At 39.5% G+C, this 19,461-nt stretch overlaps 1 protein-coding gene across 1 annotated transcript in view; it reads left to right on the top strand.

Moving 5' to 3' along the window:
- The window catches only part of LOC310715721 (radixin), a 49,295-nt gene that overhangs the window by 5,137 nt on the left and 24,697 nt on the right, over window positions 1-19,461 (top strand). Inside the window, exons 2-3 of the mRNA XM_083522382.1 lie at window positions 4,542-4,646; window positions 18,346-18,429. Of these exons, the coding sequence (XP_083378508.1) occupies window positions 4,635-4,646; window positions 18,346-18,429 (96 nt within the window). The 5' untranslated portion in view covers window positions 4,542-4,634. The remainder of the gene's footprint in view (window positions 1-4,541; window positions 4,647-18,345; window positions 18,430-19,461) is intronic.

Genomic DNA, 19,461 nt, shown 5'->3' with positions numbered 1-19,461 from the left:
CTCGCTAACTCCAGTTACAACAGAAATCATATAAGCACAGACAGGTTTCCAAAACTCGTGCTTTTTTATTTTCTTGGCAACAGCGTTACGGGTTAGTCAAAGAAACTTAGAAATAAGCATCAGAAAATAATAAGGACATATTCCTCGGTCTTGCACACATGCAGTAATACCGGGAAATGCAGTGACATGCTATTCCCAAAATACCGCTATGCTCCTAAATGAAGCGCAACATATTTCACCGTGTGTAACGTGTCTTTCGTTAAAGCCTGTGTAAAGTACATTAGTGTAGACACCTGCAGCTTATTTATGTTAAAAATAAAAATATTTGTAAAATTCAGTGGGTGCGGCTTATATATGGGTGCGCTTTATAGTCCGGAAATTACGTTTTTTTTTTACAATTAGCACATGCCTTGATGAAATAAAATAATTGATATTTATTTTTTTTGGGCTTCGTATAATTACTAGCATTAGATGTGCGGCTGCATGTGTATATGAGCATTGAGCAAATGCATAAATGGTTCTGTGTCACTGGCGATGTTGAGAGGCGCAGCAGTGTCTTTCTGTTCCTCATGGATGGAACGAATATAATGAAATGACCGCCTGCTGTCTTATTAATATTCATAATGTCCTATCTGCCTCACATGGTTTTGAAATTCGGATGGTATTTCGGATGAAGCAGACGTATTTGTCATATTTAAACAAGGGTTTTGTGATGTTGATATGCATTGGGTTGGGAAACCTTTGAATAAATTGTACCGTATGAAGTATCAAGTCAGACATTTCCTGTGATTTTATTTTTTCGAAGTGAAACTTCTGTAAGTGCAACCTGTTTTCCCTGTTTCACACTTTCATCATGGAAATGGTTTAGCTTTATTAGCATGTCAGAAGGAGGAGTTTTTCGTCCTGAGAACGGAGAAGAGGAACCCGACAAATTACAAACAAATTACTCTTCGCATTAGTGCGGTCCAGACCTCTGTTTAAATTAGAATTTTTTTTAGAATCGTGTACGAACACAATGACCTAAGCGTCTCATATATATATATATATATATATATATATATATATATATATCAAAATTTACTTGCAAATTTAGTGACTTTGCGAAATGTGGATGACTTTGCAGTGGCGTAGCAAAGAAATAATTCCTATTCCATATTTAGTCCCCATTAACCTCCACTCTTCTGGGAAGATGTTCCACTAGATGTTCAGCTAACATACACTATATGGAGAAATGTTTGTGGGCACCTGACCACAAGATTCACGTGCTTTTTAAACATTCTGTTCCACTTTTAGTCCCCATTTGCTGTTATAACCTCCACTCTTCTGAGAAAGTGTTCCAATAGATTTTGTGTTCGTGAAGATTTGCGCTCATTCAGCCACAAGGGCATTAGTAAAGTCCGGTACTGATGTAGGTGAGTTGAGGAGGCCTGGGGTGCATTCAGTTTTCCAATTCATCCCAGGTGGTGATCAGTAGGGTTGAGGTCCGAGTTCTATAGAAAACCATTTAAGATCTTCCGAAATATAAGCCATGTAAACCATATGTTAATGGAGCAGGCTTTGTGTATGGGGGGCATTGCCATGCTGGAACAGATTTGGACCTCGTAGTTTAAGAAAAAAGGGATAGTTTAATGTTACCATGTCTATGGACATTCAACTTTGTGGTAACGGCTTGGGAAAGAACAACATTTGGCTGGAAAAGTCTGGTGTTTCCGAAAACGTTCATCCAATAAATGCCATTACACAACTTTAAATTATTCTTTTTTTTAAATCTAATTTTAAGGATTTTCTGTTGTAACTGTATTTTAAGCGAACAGAGCCGTGTTGACACTTTTATTACTGTTTGGGAACCACCAAAAATACACAAAACCATCGTCATTATCAGTTTCATTGTTCGACACCTGTTTTATTTCGCATATTTTCTCCCCCTGTTTTTACATTCATTCCTGTGTGCTTAATCGAACCAAATGTCTTTTAACATGTGGTGTTTGGCTGAATTAAATGCTGATTAATACAGTTAGCCTTTGAAATTTGCATGTATCCAATAGATTTGCATTTAAAATCTGAAACTGTTCTCGAGCTGAAACAGTGTTTGTTTATGAAAGATGCACAAAAACCATTCGAATCAACTTGATTCACGCGTTGCATGGAAAGCGTCTCGGCGTGATCTCCCAAAACATGTCCATTATCACCCTTTAACAAAGGCACTTCATGCTTTATGTTCTCAGCTGGAGAAATCCCCAACGATTTTCTCTCCCTCATGCAGTCTGTCTGCTTTACACATCAGTTTAATTCAGAGACGGGCAAAGCAGCGAAACAGAAATCTGTGCCTAATCCCTAATGAACAAACCAGAGGAGACTGTGGCAAAAGGAAAAAAATCTCCCGAGATAACCTGCAGAGGAACCGGAGACGAGAGAGAATCCGATTCTGAGTATTGGGATTTTAACAATTACTGTGTAAGCGCAGAAAAATAGCATGTTTATACTAAATAGACTGTAAAAAGGAGTGGTGATGAAAGTGGATAAGGAAATTGCAAGAGTACTGCAGTAGATGGAAGAGTTCTGAGAAGTGCAAATCTCTGCCGTATTGAGGTGAGATTCTTCTTTGCAGCAGGAAGGTTGTTTGTGCAGATGGTGAGGAAAGAAGCAGGAACAAGGAACTAATGCATGATTTGAGATTGTTGCTCATTTGGAACTTGTTTATATACCGATTTCAGGTTCGAGGTAATTTTATTAGTTTATTACTATTCCGAAATTTCCTAAAGACCCATAAACAGCTCAGATACAACATAGTCATGAAAATCTGTAAATCTTTTCTCCCACACAAGGCAGTTATTTTATTCCTAGTGTAATCTGGGTCATCGTCAGTGATGGCACGTTAACGTCATCAGTGTATATTTATGGGCTCATTGTTAAAGGAACCCATATGTTGAATGTCTAGATTTGATGTACTGCCCATCCAGAGGGATTCATCCTATGTTTTATTATCGTTCCATTGTTCTAGCGTTGTCCATATTCACTATTCGCCAAAAGTTCTTTCCTTCTTGAGGTTTTTGGTCCCCTAAATCTCAGCATTGCAACAGACACCATCTAGTAATGTTCCTAGACAAAAAAAATGAAAATGGCTTGTAAACAATGTGGTTTGTTTCCAGGTGTTGAATCGTACAAGCCAAATGAATATGACCTACTAAGTGGAAAATAGTAGTCTCCTATCTCCTACTGCATTTCTATAGTCCAGGGAATTGCTTCTTTTCGACTTGTCTGGACATGACTTTTTTTCCTATTATGTTTACGCCTATCATGCAACCATGAAAACTGTAAAGAATGGACATTCGGTGCCACCCGGATGAGGCTGGGATCCTTTTTGAGTCTGGTTCCTCTCGAGGTTACTTTCTCATGCCATCTCTGAAGGTTTTTCCTTGCCACAGTCACCACCGGCTCGCTCATTAGGGATAAACTAAACTAAACACTGCGATTTTTAATCGTCTTTTGCTGGTCAGACTGAACAGAAAAGATCCCCACGTCACACTGTAGGATCTCAATTGCCATCATGAAATACTGTACGACTCGTCCGACCCTCGTTCTCCCGCTAACGCTAACTAGCAGCAAACATCATCATACAACCGCTCCTTTTTAAAATCAAGAAGTTTCTCTTCTGGCTGTTCTGTCAACCTGACTCGTTTCCACATTTGTTCCTGAGGGGTTTAAAGTTGTCGCGCGCTAATTGTTTATTTAAAATCATATACACCGTTCAGGCATAACATGACCACCTGTTTAATATTGTCGGCCCACCTTCTGCTGCCCAAACAGTCCTGAACCGTCGAGCAGCAACAGCATTGACTTCTTCAATTTGAGCTACTGGAGCTTGCCCATTTTTTCCTGCTTCTAACACAACAATTTCTGCTATAAAATTGCCTACACACTACCTCAAAACTCTAGACTCTTGTTTACTTTGTTGGTTCTTGCAGCATGTTTTGGATCAAACGACCCTGGATATCGTGTTTAGAGACGACGGAATTATAACGTTGTACAAACTTAGATTAGTTTCTAGCTTCTGATATCACCTATAGATAACAAATAGTACAGTGGAAGAGTTTTACCGATAAAGAAACAGAAGTGACATCATGTGGTAAATGCGCCATTTTTTTTTTTTTTTTTTTTTTTTACACAAATATACCTAATAGTTGTAGTAATGTGTATACGTTTTTAATTCGTTCATTCAGTAAGAATTTAATCGTGGTCATGGTGAGTAAGAAGTTTCCCAGGAACGCTTGATGCGAGGCAGACACACCCAGGACGGAATGGCATTCTGTCGCATGGCATCTCGCACACATTCCCGTCTTCGGGCTGTTCATTATAGCACGTCTATCTGCCGGCATGTTTTGAAGAGGCGGGAGGAAATCGGGGAAAAGTGTGAAACTACATTTAGGCAGTAATTTGAGCTCAAGGTTCAAACAGTGATTAGTTTATGTATGATGCAGCGTCCTTGGATTGTGAGATGGCTCATTTTTCTTTTTTTCTTAATTTTTTTTTCTCTCTTCCAGGGCCTGCGCCAAAAACATTTGGGTCGTCCTGTAACAGAGGACGAGTTTTCCCTTTCCCTCCACCCCGAGTAAGCGGCAAGGGAGGAGGCAAAGATGCCGAAACCGGTAAGTCCCAAAAATTTGCGGAAGCAAAATATCTTTTTTTTTTTTTTCTCCAGCACAAAAAAACCCCACACCCCCTAAATGATGAGTGTTTTGACAACGAGTGAGAAATGTGTTTTGTGCAGGACGTGTTGGTTGTCGATCAGAGGGCCTGTAATCTTTTTTTAAAATGTATTGCCTGGATGACATAAGCACTTATTCTTTATTTAAACAAAACAAACAAAAAAAGGTAGTTTATTTAGTGTGTATCACATGATTAAAGAGAACAGAGTTTGATTATTGTTGAGTCTGGTTCGCCAGATTGAGGAAGTATCATCCTACCAGGAAACGTTTTATGCTTAATGACATCAGGCTGATTTATGAATTTGATTTCGGATGTATCGTCCTTCATATTGGTAAACGAACCCAGATGTTGGAATGGAATCAAAACCAAAGCTGGTCTGCACACACAAACTTTCCTACCATTATTCTGAACTGCGTTTTAACATCTTTTAGAACTTGTGCGTGTTTTTCCATGTAGTTTACATGGATCGTTTTATACATCATATCACCAAAACTTTGCGGACACCTGGTCATAAGATACCTAAGATAGCATTTCACAGTCACAATTTGCTCTTTTAACTCCCTCCACGCTTCTGGGAAGATGTTCCACTAGATTTTGGAGTGTGCTTGTAAACATTTTGTGTTCATCAGCCACAAGGGTATTATGAAAGGCAGGTACTGATGTAGGTTAGATGAGGAGGCCTGGGGTGCAGTCAGTGTTCCAATTCAGCCCAAACGTGTTCATCAGGGATTAGATCTCTGTAGCAGGCCACTCGAGATCTTCTTCTCCAAAGCATGAAAACCATATCTTCATGGAGCTCACTTTGTGCAAAAGGGTATTGCCATGCTGGAACAGGTTTGGGTTTCCAAGTTTAAGTGAATGAAAATTATACTGCATCTAAAGACATTCAACTGAGGGTCTCCAGCTTTGTGGTAACAGTTTGGAGAAGAACCACATATGGCAGGAAAATTCAAGTGTCCCAAAACTTTTGTAAATATAGTATTTCTCATTTTCGATCTGTGGTATATGGCTGATCATTTTCTTACACAATGTCTGTAAAAGGTCAGTTTTTTTTGTTTTTTTAAGGGCATCTCGATAGCCTTTAGATGACCTACTACCACCATATCCACACTCATCTGAACATTCTGATGAGTTAAGCACACTTGGTTCTGACTCAGCTGTTACCACAACAAAAGGTGTTCTCACATTTCACATTCCTGTGTGGGACTTGCACTTGCTGGGCTAAGTCACTTGAGGACAAATCTGGGCTGGAGATATTTTTAGCATCTCATAGAGGTTGTGGACATTTTAATAGAACTAAAGAGGAGCATGCATTAACAGAGATCCAGGCAGGGGAAGTTCATTGACTTTAGCAGTATGGGACGTGTACTCACACAAATCGCTTGGGTGGTTTATGAACGAGATTACTGGCCATAAAGATAAAGAATTCAAACTAATATTGACTGCACCTGATAACTCTTGAGTTAGTACTGATTGCTTCAATGTGTAATTGATAACCTGTGTGCTACTGGATGATAAAAACAGCGATAAAGGAAAGCCAGAATGATAAACAGTTAGTGAAACCACAGAATTGTACGTTTTGTTTTGTTGTAAAATGATTATAATTTTTTTGAATGGCCTTTTTATTTTTATTTTTTTTATTTTTTTTTTTTTTCTCCTTAATTTTTTTTTAAAGAATAAAAAAAAAAATTAAGAAAAAAAAAAAGGCCATTAAAATTTTTTATTTTTTTATAACTGTTATGATTACAATTGTGGCTTCATGGTAGAAGGAAGAAACCATTTACAGATTCAGTGAATAAAAGAGATCCTTTAGAGAAGGGTCTTCAGCCTTTCTCAGGTCAAGGACCCCTTAGGACCCCCGATACAATATGTGTCAAACACAGCCACCGATATTAATAGAAACCAAAGATATTACGCTAGTTGTATTATGTAAAGACGATTAGAACCATGTTGTCGTTGTACATGCATCATTTGTCCGTTTTTATTTCCATGTATTTTCAAATCTTTTAAAAGATTTTGTATAATAACTCATTTTGCAATTAAAATGACTTAAGTACTTCAGAATTTTATTTGAATTGATTCGCAGCTTCATACATTTTATAATAGTCAGGTGGACTATTATACATTTACATGAACTGCAGCTTTAATTTATAGAGAATTTTAATCTGATCATTGTTTTAAACAAAAAATTATTCAACGTTAACAAGCGGACACACTGCAGTACCGTCGCTGACCACTAGTTGAAGACAGACGCTTTAGACAAAACACAAACAAGCTTAATTCCAATAGTTGTAAACAATAAACGCATATCTTTTGCCTTGGGAACGTTTTGTAACAGCGTGTACTGTCTGTGCTGTGTGTGTGACTTGATAAAATGTTCTTCAAGCCAGAGATTAAACTTCACATAGATAGAGTCACATGTTCGCACAATTATGTCTGAGCTGTTGATGAGGAAATCTTGCTTTTGTAGGCAAATCAATTCACTTATAAACCTGAGGGTTTGCAACGTTTAAACGTCACTGATTGTGACAAATGCTCGCTCGGTGGAAAATAAACCTGACTGGCTTAGTCTGACTGCACAGCATTGGATAAATATACATAGCTTTTTTTTATTCCAGCTTAAATATGGCTTTATTTGAACACAACTAGAGAAGTCACCATCTCAAATTCAATCGCTCTTTATACCTGTAGCGAGTTTGCAAGCAGAACATACAACACATTAAACCAGCAACAGAAGACCACAATAGGTTTCACTCCTGTTAACCAAGAATCAGATGCTCTCATGGGACTTACCCATGTTTAAAAAAAAATGTAAAAAAAAATAAAAATAGACTTTCAATTTCCACAAACTCAAGTTTTTATAGCCTTAAGAATCAATAAAAATTTGGGCCACAACTAATGATTATTTCGATAATTGATTAATCGGACAATTATTTTTCTTATTGATTTTTATATATATATTATATAATTTTATTTATTTATTTATTTTTTCAAAAAAAAAAAAAATTTATATATATATATATATATATATATATATATATATATATATATATATATATATATATAATTATTATTATTTTTTTTTTTCAAAAAAACAAAACAAAACTTTGGGTTGTTTGTTTGTGGGGGAAAAAAAAATAACAGCAATTTATGTGAATCAACACCTGTATTGTTTTTTTTTAATGATAATTGCTGATGGCAAGTTCACATCCATGCTTAAAAAAAAAATCTCTATAAAATATAATACAACATTTGTTTTGACAATTTTTGTTTAAAAAAATACATTTTGTTCAGTTGTGAACCATCTCGTTGGACCTGAAAGCACCACACTAAGAGCCGAGACCTGGCCAGTAATTGACGTTTTCCTGCTTTTGATAATGTCTAGAAGCAAACAGAGTTTCTTGAAGTCCTGCTGTGTCCGCATCATGTCGCACCTCCCATCAGCTGCTTATCCTTTCACCTATCCGTAAAGCCCGGGACACACCGGTTTTTTGAACCCTCGGTCGGCGTTTTTCTTCCAGTGCGTTTTGCATCGTTGGCTCTGGTCGGACGGATCACCGAGAGAGAGAATTCCGATTGGCTATTCAGCCTAGCGAATGAGCACGCGAAAAAACAACACAAAAAAAAGAACTGACGAAAGCAAACAACGACACAGACACAGTTCCACCCTTTTAGGGCGGTTTCTTCTAATCCCTTTCTTTGATGCTTCATCCACAAGAAGACGACCAAGGGCTAACTATGTCAGTGCTATTTACAACTTACTGGATATGATTAAAAAAAGCTACACATCTGTTGTGATTTTCTGTCTGCAGATGTAAATGCTGCTTGCTTTTATATAGTCAGTTATCGCTCATTCGGTTTCCCTGTTTGGATGCAGAATACAGACTACTGCCACCTGCTGGAGTCTGTCTGGTGTGTTCTAGACGCAACAGTGGGCTTTTTTTCAGAGCTAGTTCTTTGGCGTCAGTTTGACATGCTTAAGGCAGCTAATGAGCATCTACGTCATGCTACATTTCATGACTAGTTACTTACTTTCCACAGGTGGCTAGAGCATTAGTTCACGATTTTATTTTGTTCATTCTTTTCCTTATCACTCTTGCATTGTCTGTGTTGAGATTCCTGTCAATGCCGCGGCCTTCCAATGTCTGGAGACGAGGAACTGAAATTTGCACTTCTCTCTGCTCGGGAGGGATCTTTCAATTTCTCTCCACAGCGACATTAACAAATCTCGATTATATGCAAACTCGTGTATGTGGGCTTTCCTTCAAGTGAAGCATAAAGAGGTGCAAGTTAGCTTCACATGTCTTGATTGCTCTCCGGTTGGTGGTAAGATGTGTGATTGGGAGAGGTGGCTGGTGGGTTTGAAAAGCCAGCTGATCAAATAAGTGTGGAGGGGGGATATTGCCTGTTTGACATTGAGCATGGTGATTTCTTTTGTTGTTTGGGTACAAGACAACTTGTTTGCTTGCAGTAATGAGTAAGTGGTGTGTACACACTCAGTACTTCAAGTGTAGGGAAAATTTTAGTGACATGGTTTTTTGACTCTCGTTCATCGAAACGAACAAATCCTTTTTTTTTTTTGTCATTTAGTTTGTTTCATTCTTTTAATCCTTTAATCACCTTCATAGCATAAGGGAGTCACGTGACAAAAGGACCAAATGAGATGAACTACCGTAATTCCCAGACTATAAAGCGCACAAATATATAGATTTTTTTTTTTATTTAAACATAAATAAGCCGCACCTGTCTATAAGCGAATTATTAATTAATTAAACTAATTAACTTTACACAGGCTTTAACGAAAGACAGTGTCTGTTACACGGTGTAATGGGTGAAATATGTTGTGGCTCCTTTAAGAGCAGAGCGGCATTTTGGGAATAGGCTGCCGCCGCATTTTTCCGGTATTACTGCATGTGTGTGCAAGACCGAGGAATATGTCCTTATTATTTTCTGATGCTCATTTCTAAGTTTCTTTGACTAACCCGTAACGCTGTTGCCAAGAAAAATAAAAAAGCACGAGTTTTGGAAACCTGTCTGTGCTTATATGATTTCTGTAGCAACTGGAGTTAGCGAGCTCTCCCTTCACCCAGACTCAACGCGTTACAACGGCTTGTATCTAAACAGTAGCCTACCAAGGAAGTCATTGTTCATTGTCATCCTCCTTCCTTTCACAACAACTTCTCTCGGGAGTTTATCTTTTGGCATCGTCGTGCGTAAAAAAAAAAAAGTTTTTTCTCCCGAAGCCGTGCAGCTCAGAACACAGTTGAGGTGCGTTTATTGGTCTAATGTTATGGGGTTCAGTTTTTTGGCTTGAAGTTTGTGAAACCGGGAAAAACCCAGGAAAAATTCATAAATTAGCCGCTTCGTTGTTTAAGCCGCGGGGTTCAAAACGTGGGAAAAAAGTAGCGGTTTATAGTCCGTAAAATACGGTAGTCGATTCTGTTTCCTGTGTAATGCACTGCACAAATGTCTATGGGAGTCACGTGAAGAAAAAGAACAAACGATTTGCACTAGAAGAGTCGAGAGGTTACTACTCATTTTTGTTTCCTGTACACAAGCTACGGAGATTTTGCGATGCTTTGCTCATTCGCGTCCAGTAGAAAATGAACTAAACGTTTTTTTTTACTTTTTTTTTTTTTTTATCACTTGTTCTTTGAAGTTGTAGACTCGTTCACCTTATGGCACAGACGAACACTGAAGGCTAATCGCGAGTGGTGCGTCTCCTATTCGAGCTGAAGGCACTGCGTTACATGCACAGCCGTTGTGATTAGCTTTTAAACAAGTGTTTAGTTGATGTTATGTAGGTGTAATATGAAATCGTGAACACACTATTTCTTCTTCTCTCTTTGTTAATGGGACAGTTTTCAGTAAAGGTCATGCAGGACCATTAGTAGGAACTGGAAAACAGCCACATAGCATTCAAATGCAAATTCAGACCAGGTATAATAAAGGCTTTTTGAAAAATGTTTTCTTTTGTTTCAAGAATTAAAACGAAACGGGGATTATGTAGTGGGAAATGTGAATGCGCTAAACCCCGAATTGTAAACCACAATAAAGTTCCTCTTAGCAAAAAAAAAAAAAAAGTGTAGTAACTTCTTCCTTTTACAACTGCACCAGCGATTTCTTTCTTCACTTCACCGATTCCATTTTTCGTGTGACCCTTTCACACTTCAACGCTCAATCAAATCTGCTCACGAACTGCTCTGAGGGCAGCGATGGTGGTGCAGGAGATGTCCTGTGTTGTCGTCTTTGCCCTCAGGGTGGTATTTATGACTTGAAAGACCACACAGGAAGAAAGGGTCTGAATATGGCATTGCGTTGTGCCTGTTTTCGTTTGCATTTCATGGAGTGGAGTGTAAAAGGCAAGTGTCAGATGGGATGTCTGGGTCAACATCCTGTGTGGAAGGAACGAAAGTAGAGTAGATTTTGGGGGAAGCTAAAGCAGGAATGTGTTTGTTATCGTATGCTTCTTTTATATTTATTATTAATTACTAGGCTGTGTATCGGCAGGAATCTGGCGATACGATACACATCACGATACACTGGTTGCGATATGTGATACGGTGATACTGTTATCGAGGCCATATATATATATATATATACGGGGACACACAGCTGCATTTGAGTACGAAAGGTGAAGTGTTAACCCGTAACTTGAGCAGTCCAATTGATCAATATTGGCGTTCGTTGACTATGAATTTGCTGCGGAGTAAACAATAAAATCTTTAGTCACTTTAGGGGGTTCTCAGCAAATGCTTATGCAAATGTACACTGAGACTGCAACAAATAATCGCTAAAATCGATAACGAAATTCGTCATTAACGAATGCTGATATTGTTTAGTTGCCCTACTAATTGAGAACGGCATTCATGGACAACGTATTTTTATCGATTATCAATTTTCGTGTGTGTGTGTGTATCTATCTCTCTATCTCTCTATCACTCTTTCTATCTCATTCATATATAAGTGTGTGAGTGTGAGCGAGAGAGAGAGAATCATTTCTTATCCTTATATTGTTATACAGTATAGTTACATTTTCTACTTTTTATTTTTGTTTATTTTTAGCTCATCCCAAATGTAGTAGACGGTATAAAATGGTTACATGTTGTTGGTGCGATTATAAGTATGCAATATGTCCTAAATGTGGTCCTAAAGGGCTGGGTGTAGTCATCAATAGTGCTCAGATGGACCATGGCATATGAACAATTGATATTAACAGGCTCAGTGTGTGCAAGGACCGCATTCCCTAGAGCATTACTCAGCCACCACCAGCCTGAACCTTGGGCACAGTGTAGGTTTGGTCCACAGATTCTCGCGGTTGCAACAAATCGGTCACTGGATCTCATTTCCCTTGTGAGAGCCGATGTTTCACCACCTCTTACATGGAAAATAGAAACGTATCTATAAGCGCAGCAAACGATTCAGTTCTAAAGTATAATGGCATCTACTTTTTACTGTGGTTTCTCAGCCACCCAGTGTCTTCTGAATGGTCAAGGCTTAGTGTTTTTGCTGCCAAGTCTAAGAGGGTTTAATCAGTGTACAACCCCCTAAAACCCCCCACCCCACCGCCTGTCCGTCTGACACTCCAGCCTGGCAAATCTCCTGTAAACGGCTTACAAACAAGACAGCCGCGCATTTAATTAAGAGAGGGTGGTTAAGTGAGGAGAGAGCTCGCAAGAAAGGAAGTGCTGCTTATATATGTACACTAACACCACCCCTCGACAAATACCCCGATGTCAAAACACACACCCACACGCAAACGTGGCTGCCAATAAAGGCGCTGAAGTAAAGCTAAACACAGCATACGGAAACGTGACCTAAAAGACTTTGTGAATTACGCTGGTGTCTTTTAGTTCAAATAGCTCGGATCTTTGATTTAATTGAAGTTATTTCGATTATTAGTGATTTTTGTGATTTACTAGGATGGTCAGAACTATGTTTTTGTGACGTTTCCCATAAATAATTTTATACCCATTACGAAATCCGAGCTAAACCGCCACTCTGCGTTTGTGTGACGTGAATTAGCGGATCGGGTCAAGCACAGCATTCATTTGCTGTTCGTTTGCTCTGGCTCGAAGATGCTCGGCTTTGAGCGCGTTTTTGGCTCGAAGCACGCGCAAGGCTGTGTGCACCCATTTGCGGCTACACAAAAGGCCAGCCATTTCACGGCTGATTGCTGGACGCCTGCTCCACTCCCGACATAAAGGGAGCGCGGTTCAGAGCTAGTGGCTCGGAAATAACAATTAATCCCATCTCTCATCACTCTTATACCTTTGTGTGTGTGTGTGTCGGAAGGGTCAGCTGCTCACTACCAATTGGAGGGTGTGGCAACCCGAGGTTATTATAGACCATGTCCCCACTAATAAGTTTTTGTTTGAAAACCTATATTTTTCTCTCTATTTTGGCCTACCGTCCTCAACGACACCATTTTAGCGTCGCAATGTGGACAATGCATTTTAAGTCATAGTCGCGACATTTCAAAGACCCGGAAAGTAAACAAACGGCAGGCGGCAATGAGACAGATCAGAGCGTCTCACGTTTTGCTCATGCGCAGGACAGGGACGTATTTTCAGTGTGAATGACCAACTATTGGGAAACGATTGAAATTGAAAGTGTGGACGTGTTTGTTTTTTGGACGAAAACACCGTTTTTACATTTTTCCTGGTTCGTTTAATAATTAACTCATAGTTTATTTAAGTAGCCTGGGCCAACTTGACTGTGACACTAAAAAAAAAACGTTTTAAATGAACAATAATTATTGCAAATAATTAAATAAATACATAAATGATATATATGTGGAAATTAAAGATACCACCCCGGTTTCACCCTGATTGAGGTTTTTTGATGGTGAACATGATTTGAGTTTTTTTTTAGACTTATCGGCTAACATTTGTATATGATTTTAATCCTGTGTTTAGGAATAATTTGCAAGATCTGATATGGTAATTACGTAAATCCTGCCAGAGTGCTCGGGTTTGTGCACCTTTATTAAAGCAATACACGCGTATTAGAGTCCGTAGTAGCTGACGGATCTTTGGCATAGCTGCAGTAATAATCACGAGGCACTCTTTCACTATTTTGTCGTCATTTTCAGCTCCCCATGAGCTATAAATTTTTTTTTTTTATTGTGGGTGGGGCTAAATGCTAATCAGCTGTTGAGCACACATAGACTTTTTTTTAAGATGATGGAAATGTTTGCCAACGATCGAGTAACGTGTAACCGAACAAACCCGTTTTTTCTCTCTCCAGATGTTTTGAAGTGATTGTGACGCTCTGATTAGCAGTGCACTCGCTCTCGCTCACTCGCTTGTTCGCCGAAACACGAAAATTAGATCCAAACCGTTTATTGCGCACAAAACACTGACGATTCCAAATGTTGAAGATTGCACAATGAAGTCGTGAGTGTGTTTGGGAGTTTTTGGATGTTTTTTTGCAGCACCTCTTGCGATAAACACTTCCTGAGTTATGAAACCGATCAAACTGAGACAGGGATGTAAAGGTCCAGAGGTTTCAAAAAGAGAATAATTCCAATGGTTCCCACTTAGTTTTATACTTGAGTACTTTGTTATTGAGAAATGATTGTTCTTAGTGGTTATTTTTAAACGCACCCTCTTCCTGCCACTTGTGACCTTCCTCATTATGTAACTGCAGTCAGAATGTGTGCTTTAAATGGTATGTGTATAGGGAGGGGTGTGTGTGTGTGTGTGTGTGTGTGTGTGTTTATGGCTGAGAGCAATCCTTCCGTCTTGCTGTTAATTATTCAGCGCAATTCAGCACACACACACACACACACACACACACACACACACACACACACACACACACACACTTGTGCTCAGTAAGTAAACTTTGTCAGTGTGAGCATGTCTAATTGTTCACAGGTCTGTCACCATTATGAAATTGTAGCTGATGATTGTCATGTGATTGTAATTTACAGTGTAGAGTATCTGTTGTGTTTATTTCAGTCTTGCGAGTGTACTTGATGAAGTGATACAGACTATAACGCTATGGTTAGGGTTCTGGCTTATTCAGATCAGAAGGTCAAGGGTTCAAGCCCCTGCAATGCCAAGCTGCCATTTTTTTTTATTTATTTTTATATATATATATATATATATAGCAGTATACAGTGAAATGAGAAGTTTTTTTTTTTTTTTTTAAGGGCACCAGACTCTTAAAACCTCTCTGCTGCTCGGCCAGAATAGTATAGCCGACCCTGTGCCCCAAACCCAACCTCATAACAAAATGGGAAAAAGAGCATTTCTCTGCGATTATGGTATCTGTGATAAAGGACATTTCACGGTTTGTTCGCATTGTAATCAAAGATCAGAATGACTCTGATTTTCATGTATTAAAACCCAGTGAAGGACGAAGTACCCAAAGCATGTACTTAAGTAAAAGTAGGTAAAATGACTCCAGTAAAAGTAGAAAGTATTCGCCTTAAAATGTACTTAAGTATCTAAAGTACTATGATTTATTATGGCTATAATGTTCCTACTAGCATTTTTATCACAAGACCGTTTCTTAAGCAAAGACTAATGTTGCTCTTTAAAAACACCAATCTATTAATAGAATCATATTAATAAATCAAACACTGATTGACATCTAAAAAATTATCGTGAGCCCAACTACTTCACAAAAATCGCACAAAAAAGTTCACGTGTGCTGTGGCGAGTCAGGCAGGAGTTTCTTCCCTTATTTATTCCTCTCAAAATGTTCTGCTTGCTGTTGGACTGACGCTGAACTGTGCGTGTTCGTGCTGAGTAGACACCACCAAGTGTCAATCAAAACAAGTTGAAAACGACGGAAATGTAGTTAAGTGAAAAGTGAGAGATTTGACTTGACTTTGAAATGTAGTGAAGTTAAAGTCTCCCCAAACGGGAAAAACTTCAACTCAGTCTGAGTGGCGTAAAAGCTTAAGATGTTGAGTGTAAATTAAGTTGAAAATCCATCGAGCAAAATCGGTTGTGTTCTGTGGGTGAGAGGGATGGATTCTTTCTCTCTCTCTCTCTCTCTCTCTCTCTCTCTCTCTCTCTCTCTCTCTCTCTCTCTCTCTCTCTCTCTCTCTCTCTCTTCACATTTTAACTCCTACACTGGAGGACATTTGAAGGTCAGCTCTTGTTATTTTACAACGAAGCTGCCTTTTTATCAACATGTATCTGATAAAGGAAGCTGAAGGTCAAGAAGAGCACGGTGCCATACTTCTATACTCGAGATCACAAATTCAACCGGGTTTCAATTCTGACTGATACTAAAAGTTAAATGCGGATCAATTTGTGTAATAAATTCAGGAAAGAGCGCTGTACATGTTTTCGATATTTGGTGGAGTGATGATAAAAGCCAGTGCCCCATTTTTTTTATTGGTGAAAGGTGCATCTGAAGTAGTGATGAGCATTATAGCGAGGTCTACAGAGTTTCTGGCGTGCGATAGAGAAGAGGAAAGACACCGCGGGCGCTCGAGTGAATGCGGCGTGGGCCGGCGCTTCATGTGGCAGTGAGTTAAACAGAGGGTTAAAGGAAGGCCTGGCACAGGGATACAGGAGACTGAAGTAACTTGATCCCAACAGGACGGCTCCCTGGATCACCTTTCGTGTGTGTGTGTGTGTGTGTGTGTGGAGTGAGCGAGAGTGTGTGCATGCGTGAGAGGGAGAGTGATAAGTAGCGGTAGCCGTCTCATGCACATGCGTAAAGCCTGTAATTCGGCACCAGACGGTGACGTACGAGACACGTACGCGCACACAAAGGGATAAAGAGTGCCCTCTAGGTCGACCCTCCTTCATTAGGCCACACGGCAGGTCGCAAGGGCCAGCAACAGCCAATCACCGAGCTCCGCCATCCGCTACGCCTTCGCAGAGTGAACACACTTGCTCTTTCAGAGTGCTGAGGGAGCAGAAGAAATGTGTGCGTGGGGGGTTTCTCTCAGCTGGACACTCGGCATGACCCGAACAGCGTTTTCATTTTTCTGTTTCGCTCACGTTTGGGTGCGCGCACACGGACGTGCCACGTGTAACACACTCATGTCGACATACTGTTCGTGACCTCCGGAGCCAAACGGACATCGCGGTGTGGATGGCACACGGACCCCCTCCCCCATTGTGGCATTATGAAAATAAGTGCTTGTCCTTTTTTTTTTTTTCTTCTTTTTTTCCCCCCCTGTACATGTGAAACCGTCTTGTCCATGTCTAGGATTGATAGAATTGGAAACACTTATTTTGTCAGCAGGCTCACGTGCTCGATTCGCTTCAGGGGCCGCGTGCGCTTTTTTTCCGGCACGTTGTCCAAATTGCGACCGTTTTAAGCATCGGGCTCGACTTTATTGTGAAAATTGTTCGTAGGAAAATGAAAAGCAGGCCAAGGAATAATTGCAAAATAAGCAGTAGGTCATGTAGTAGAGATGTGAAAACTGTGTTCATGGCTAAAGCTGAATTTAATTAAAGACTCATTTACTGGCCCCTGAACGTAGCAGTGTATATTTGCAGTATATCCGCCATGTGAAATGCCTTTCTCTCGCCAGCAGTCCACAGAGTTCAGACGTCTCGTTGTTAGTATTTTTTGGTGTTTCGGTGTCACCGCACACTGAAACAGAGCACACCGATTAAGTGATTTTTTCGTCCCTCTCCTCCCTCCATTCGCTAACCTGCACGGCCCCTGTCACATTCATATATACTGTATATTTTATACATTACGGCAGTGTAAATTACCACAGAAAACGATGCACTGTGATTTGTTTAATTATTAACAAATGACTGGATGCTTACCTATACTGATCACCATCCTTTAAGACTCCTGGGTCGGCCAGGTCATGACTCAACGTGTGTGTGTGTGTGTGTGTGTGTATGTATGTGTATTAAGGGTATTATTATTTATTTTTTAATTTTTTTTATTTTTTTATTTTTTTTTAGGAAAACAATTTGTCCAAACAATTTTGCTATTCCTATTGTGTATTTGCAGAAATGTCTTCTATCACAGCGGGGTTTCACATCCACAATAAAAATGTCCATTTCCTATAATATGTGGCACGTTTCCTTCACTCACCACGATTCTCTGTTGAATCACTACAAACGAATAGAGGTCGCTAGTTTGCGAGAAATATCACACTAGGGTTCGACTTCAGACAGACTAAAGACGGCATATGTGAACGCATCCTGAATGTTTACACCAGGCTTAAGTCTTTGTCTTTGGGAGAGTAGTACAACACACACACACACACACACACACACACACACACACACACAAACTGTGGTTCTGATGTAATTTAATGGCCAGTTGATCATGATGGTGTAATATGTTGGTCCTGTGACCTGGAATAACACACACACACACACACACACACACACACACACACACCAACTAATTGATAAAATGTTTTTTTGCCATCGCCGTTCATTCGACTGAACACCGAATGTGCACATTTGAGTTATTCTTGGCCAAACGTTTATTCATGAATAGTCATTAGGAATAGGAACTTTGGCGCTTGGCAGGAAAGGGTGAAGGAATCATTCAGAGTCCTCACTAATGTTTGCATGATTTTATAAAGTGAACATTATTCATCATAGTGATGCCAATAACATCCTGATTTGAGAGTACCCGTGATTTATATTTGTGTTCTGTCATTAAAGATGATCGGTCTTTATTTTTCAGATTAATGTACGGGTGACTACGATGGACGCCGAGCTGGAGTTCGCCATCCAGCCCAACACCACAGGCAAACAACTCTTTGACCAGGTAGGTGCAGGTCATGCCTGATCACTGCCACAGTGGAAACTGTTTCCTCTTCACTCTAGATCAGGTGGTTAAAATTGCATTTACATCGTTTGGAGACTAAACTTGGGGACTAAACTTAGAGACCTCGCCAGAACATTCAAAAATGGATGGACTTGGATTTCTGTAGTGCAAGTACCTATATGCATTTCAGCGCATGCATTTTATTCATCACCAATGTGTGGTCTTGTTTCTCCAGTTCACTCTTTTAAGTAAGTATTTACAATCAAGATTGGGAGACATCACATTTTCGACATTTGATTTATTCATGAGACTTAAATTTCAATTCTTAACGCATTATTATCGATCATCAGCTTCTACTGCCTTGCGTCTTAAAGATTCTAGCATTATTTCTATTTCAAAGTTGATATCTGTTTACGAATAGCCAGCATTTAAATCAATTACCGTATGTTCCGGACTATAAGCCGCTACTTTTTTTCCCCACGCTTTGAACCCCGCGGCTTAAACAACGAAGTTTCTTATTTATGGATTTTTCCTGGGGTTTCAAAGCCAAAAAACTGAGACCCATAACATTAGACCAATAAAACTGCGGAACTGAACCGGGCTGCACCGCATCATAAATTTGGATGAGGTTCCTCTGACGGTTTGACCTGCTGTTCACTCACTAACTCCAGTTGCAACAGAAATCATATAAGCACGGACAGGTTTCCAAAACTTTTTTTTTTGTTTCAAAGAAACTTAGAAATGAGCATCAGAAAATAATGAGGACATATTCCTCGGCCTTGCACACAGCAGTAATACCGGAAAAAGGCGGCAGGCTATTCCCAAAATGCTCTTATAGGAGCCACAACATATTTTACCTGTTACACCATGTAAAAGACACTGTCTTTCGTTAAAGCCTGTGTAAAGTTCATAAGTTTCAGTGTAGACACGGCTTATAGACAGGTGCGGCTTATTTATGTTCAAAATAAAAATCTGTCAAATTCAGCGGCTTATATATGGGTGCGCTTAATAGTCCAGAAATTACGGTAGATG

Source organism: Silurus aristotelis (genome assembly GCF_946808225.1).
Source record: "Silurus aristotelis genome assembly, chromosome: 20".
Lineage (NCBI taxonomy): Eukaryota > Metazoa > Chordata > Actinopteri > Siluriformes > Siluridae > Silurus > Silurus aristotelis.
This window is presented reverse-complemented; position numbering and strand designations above follow the sequence as displayed.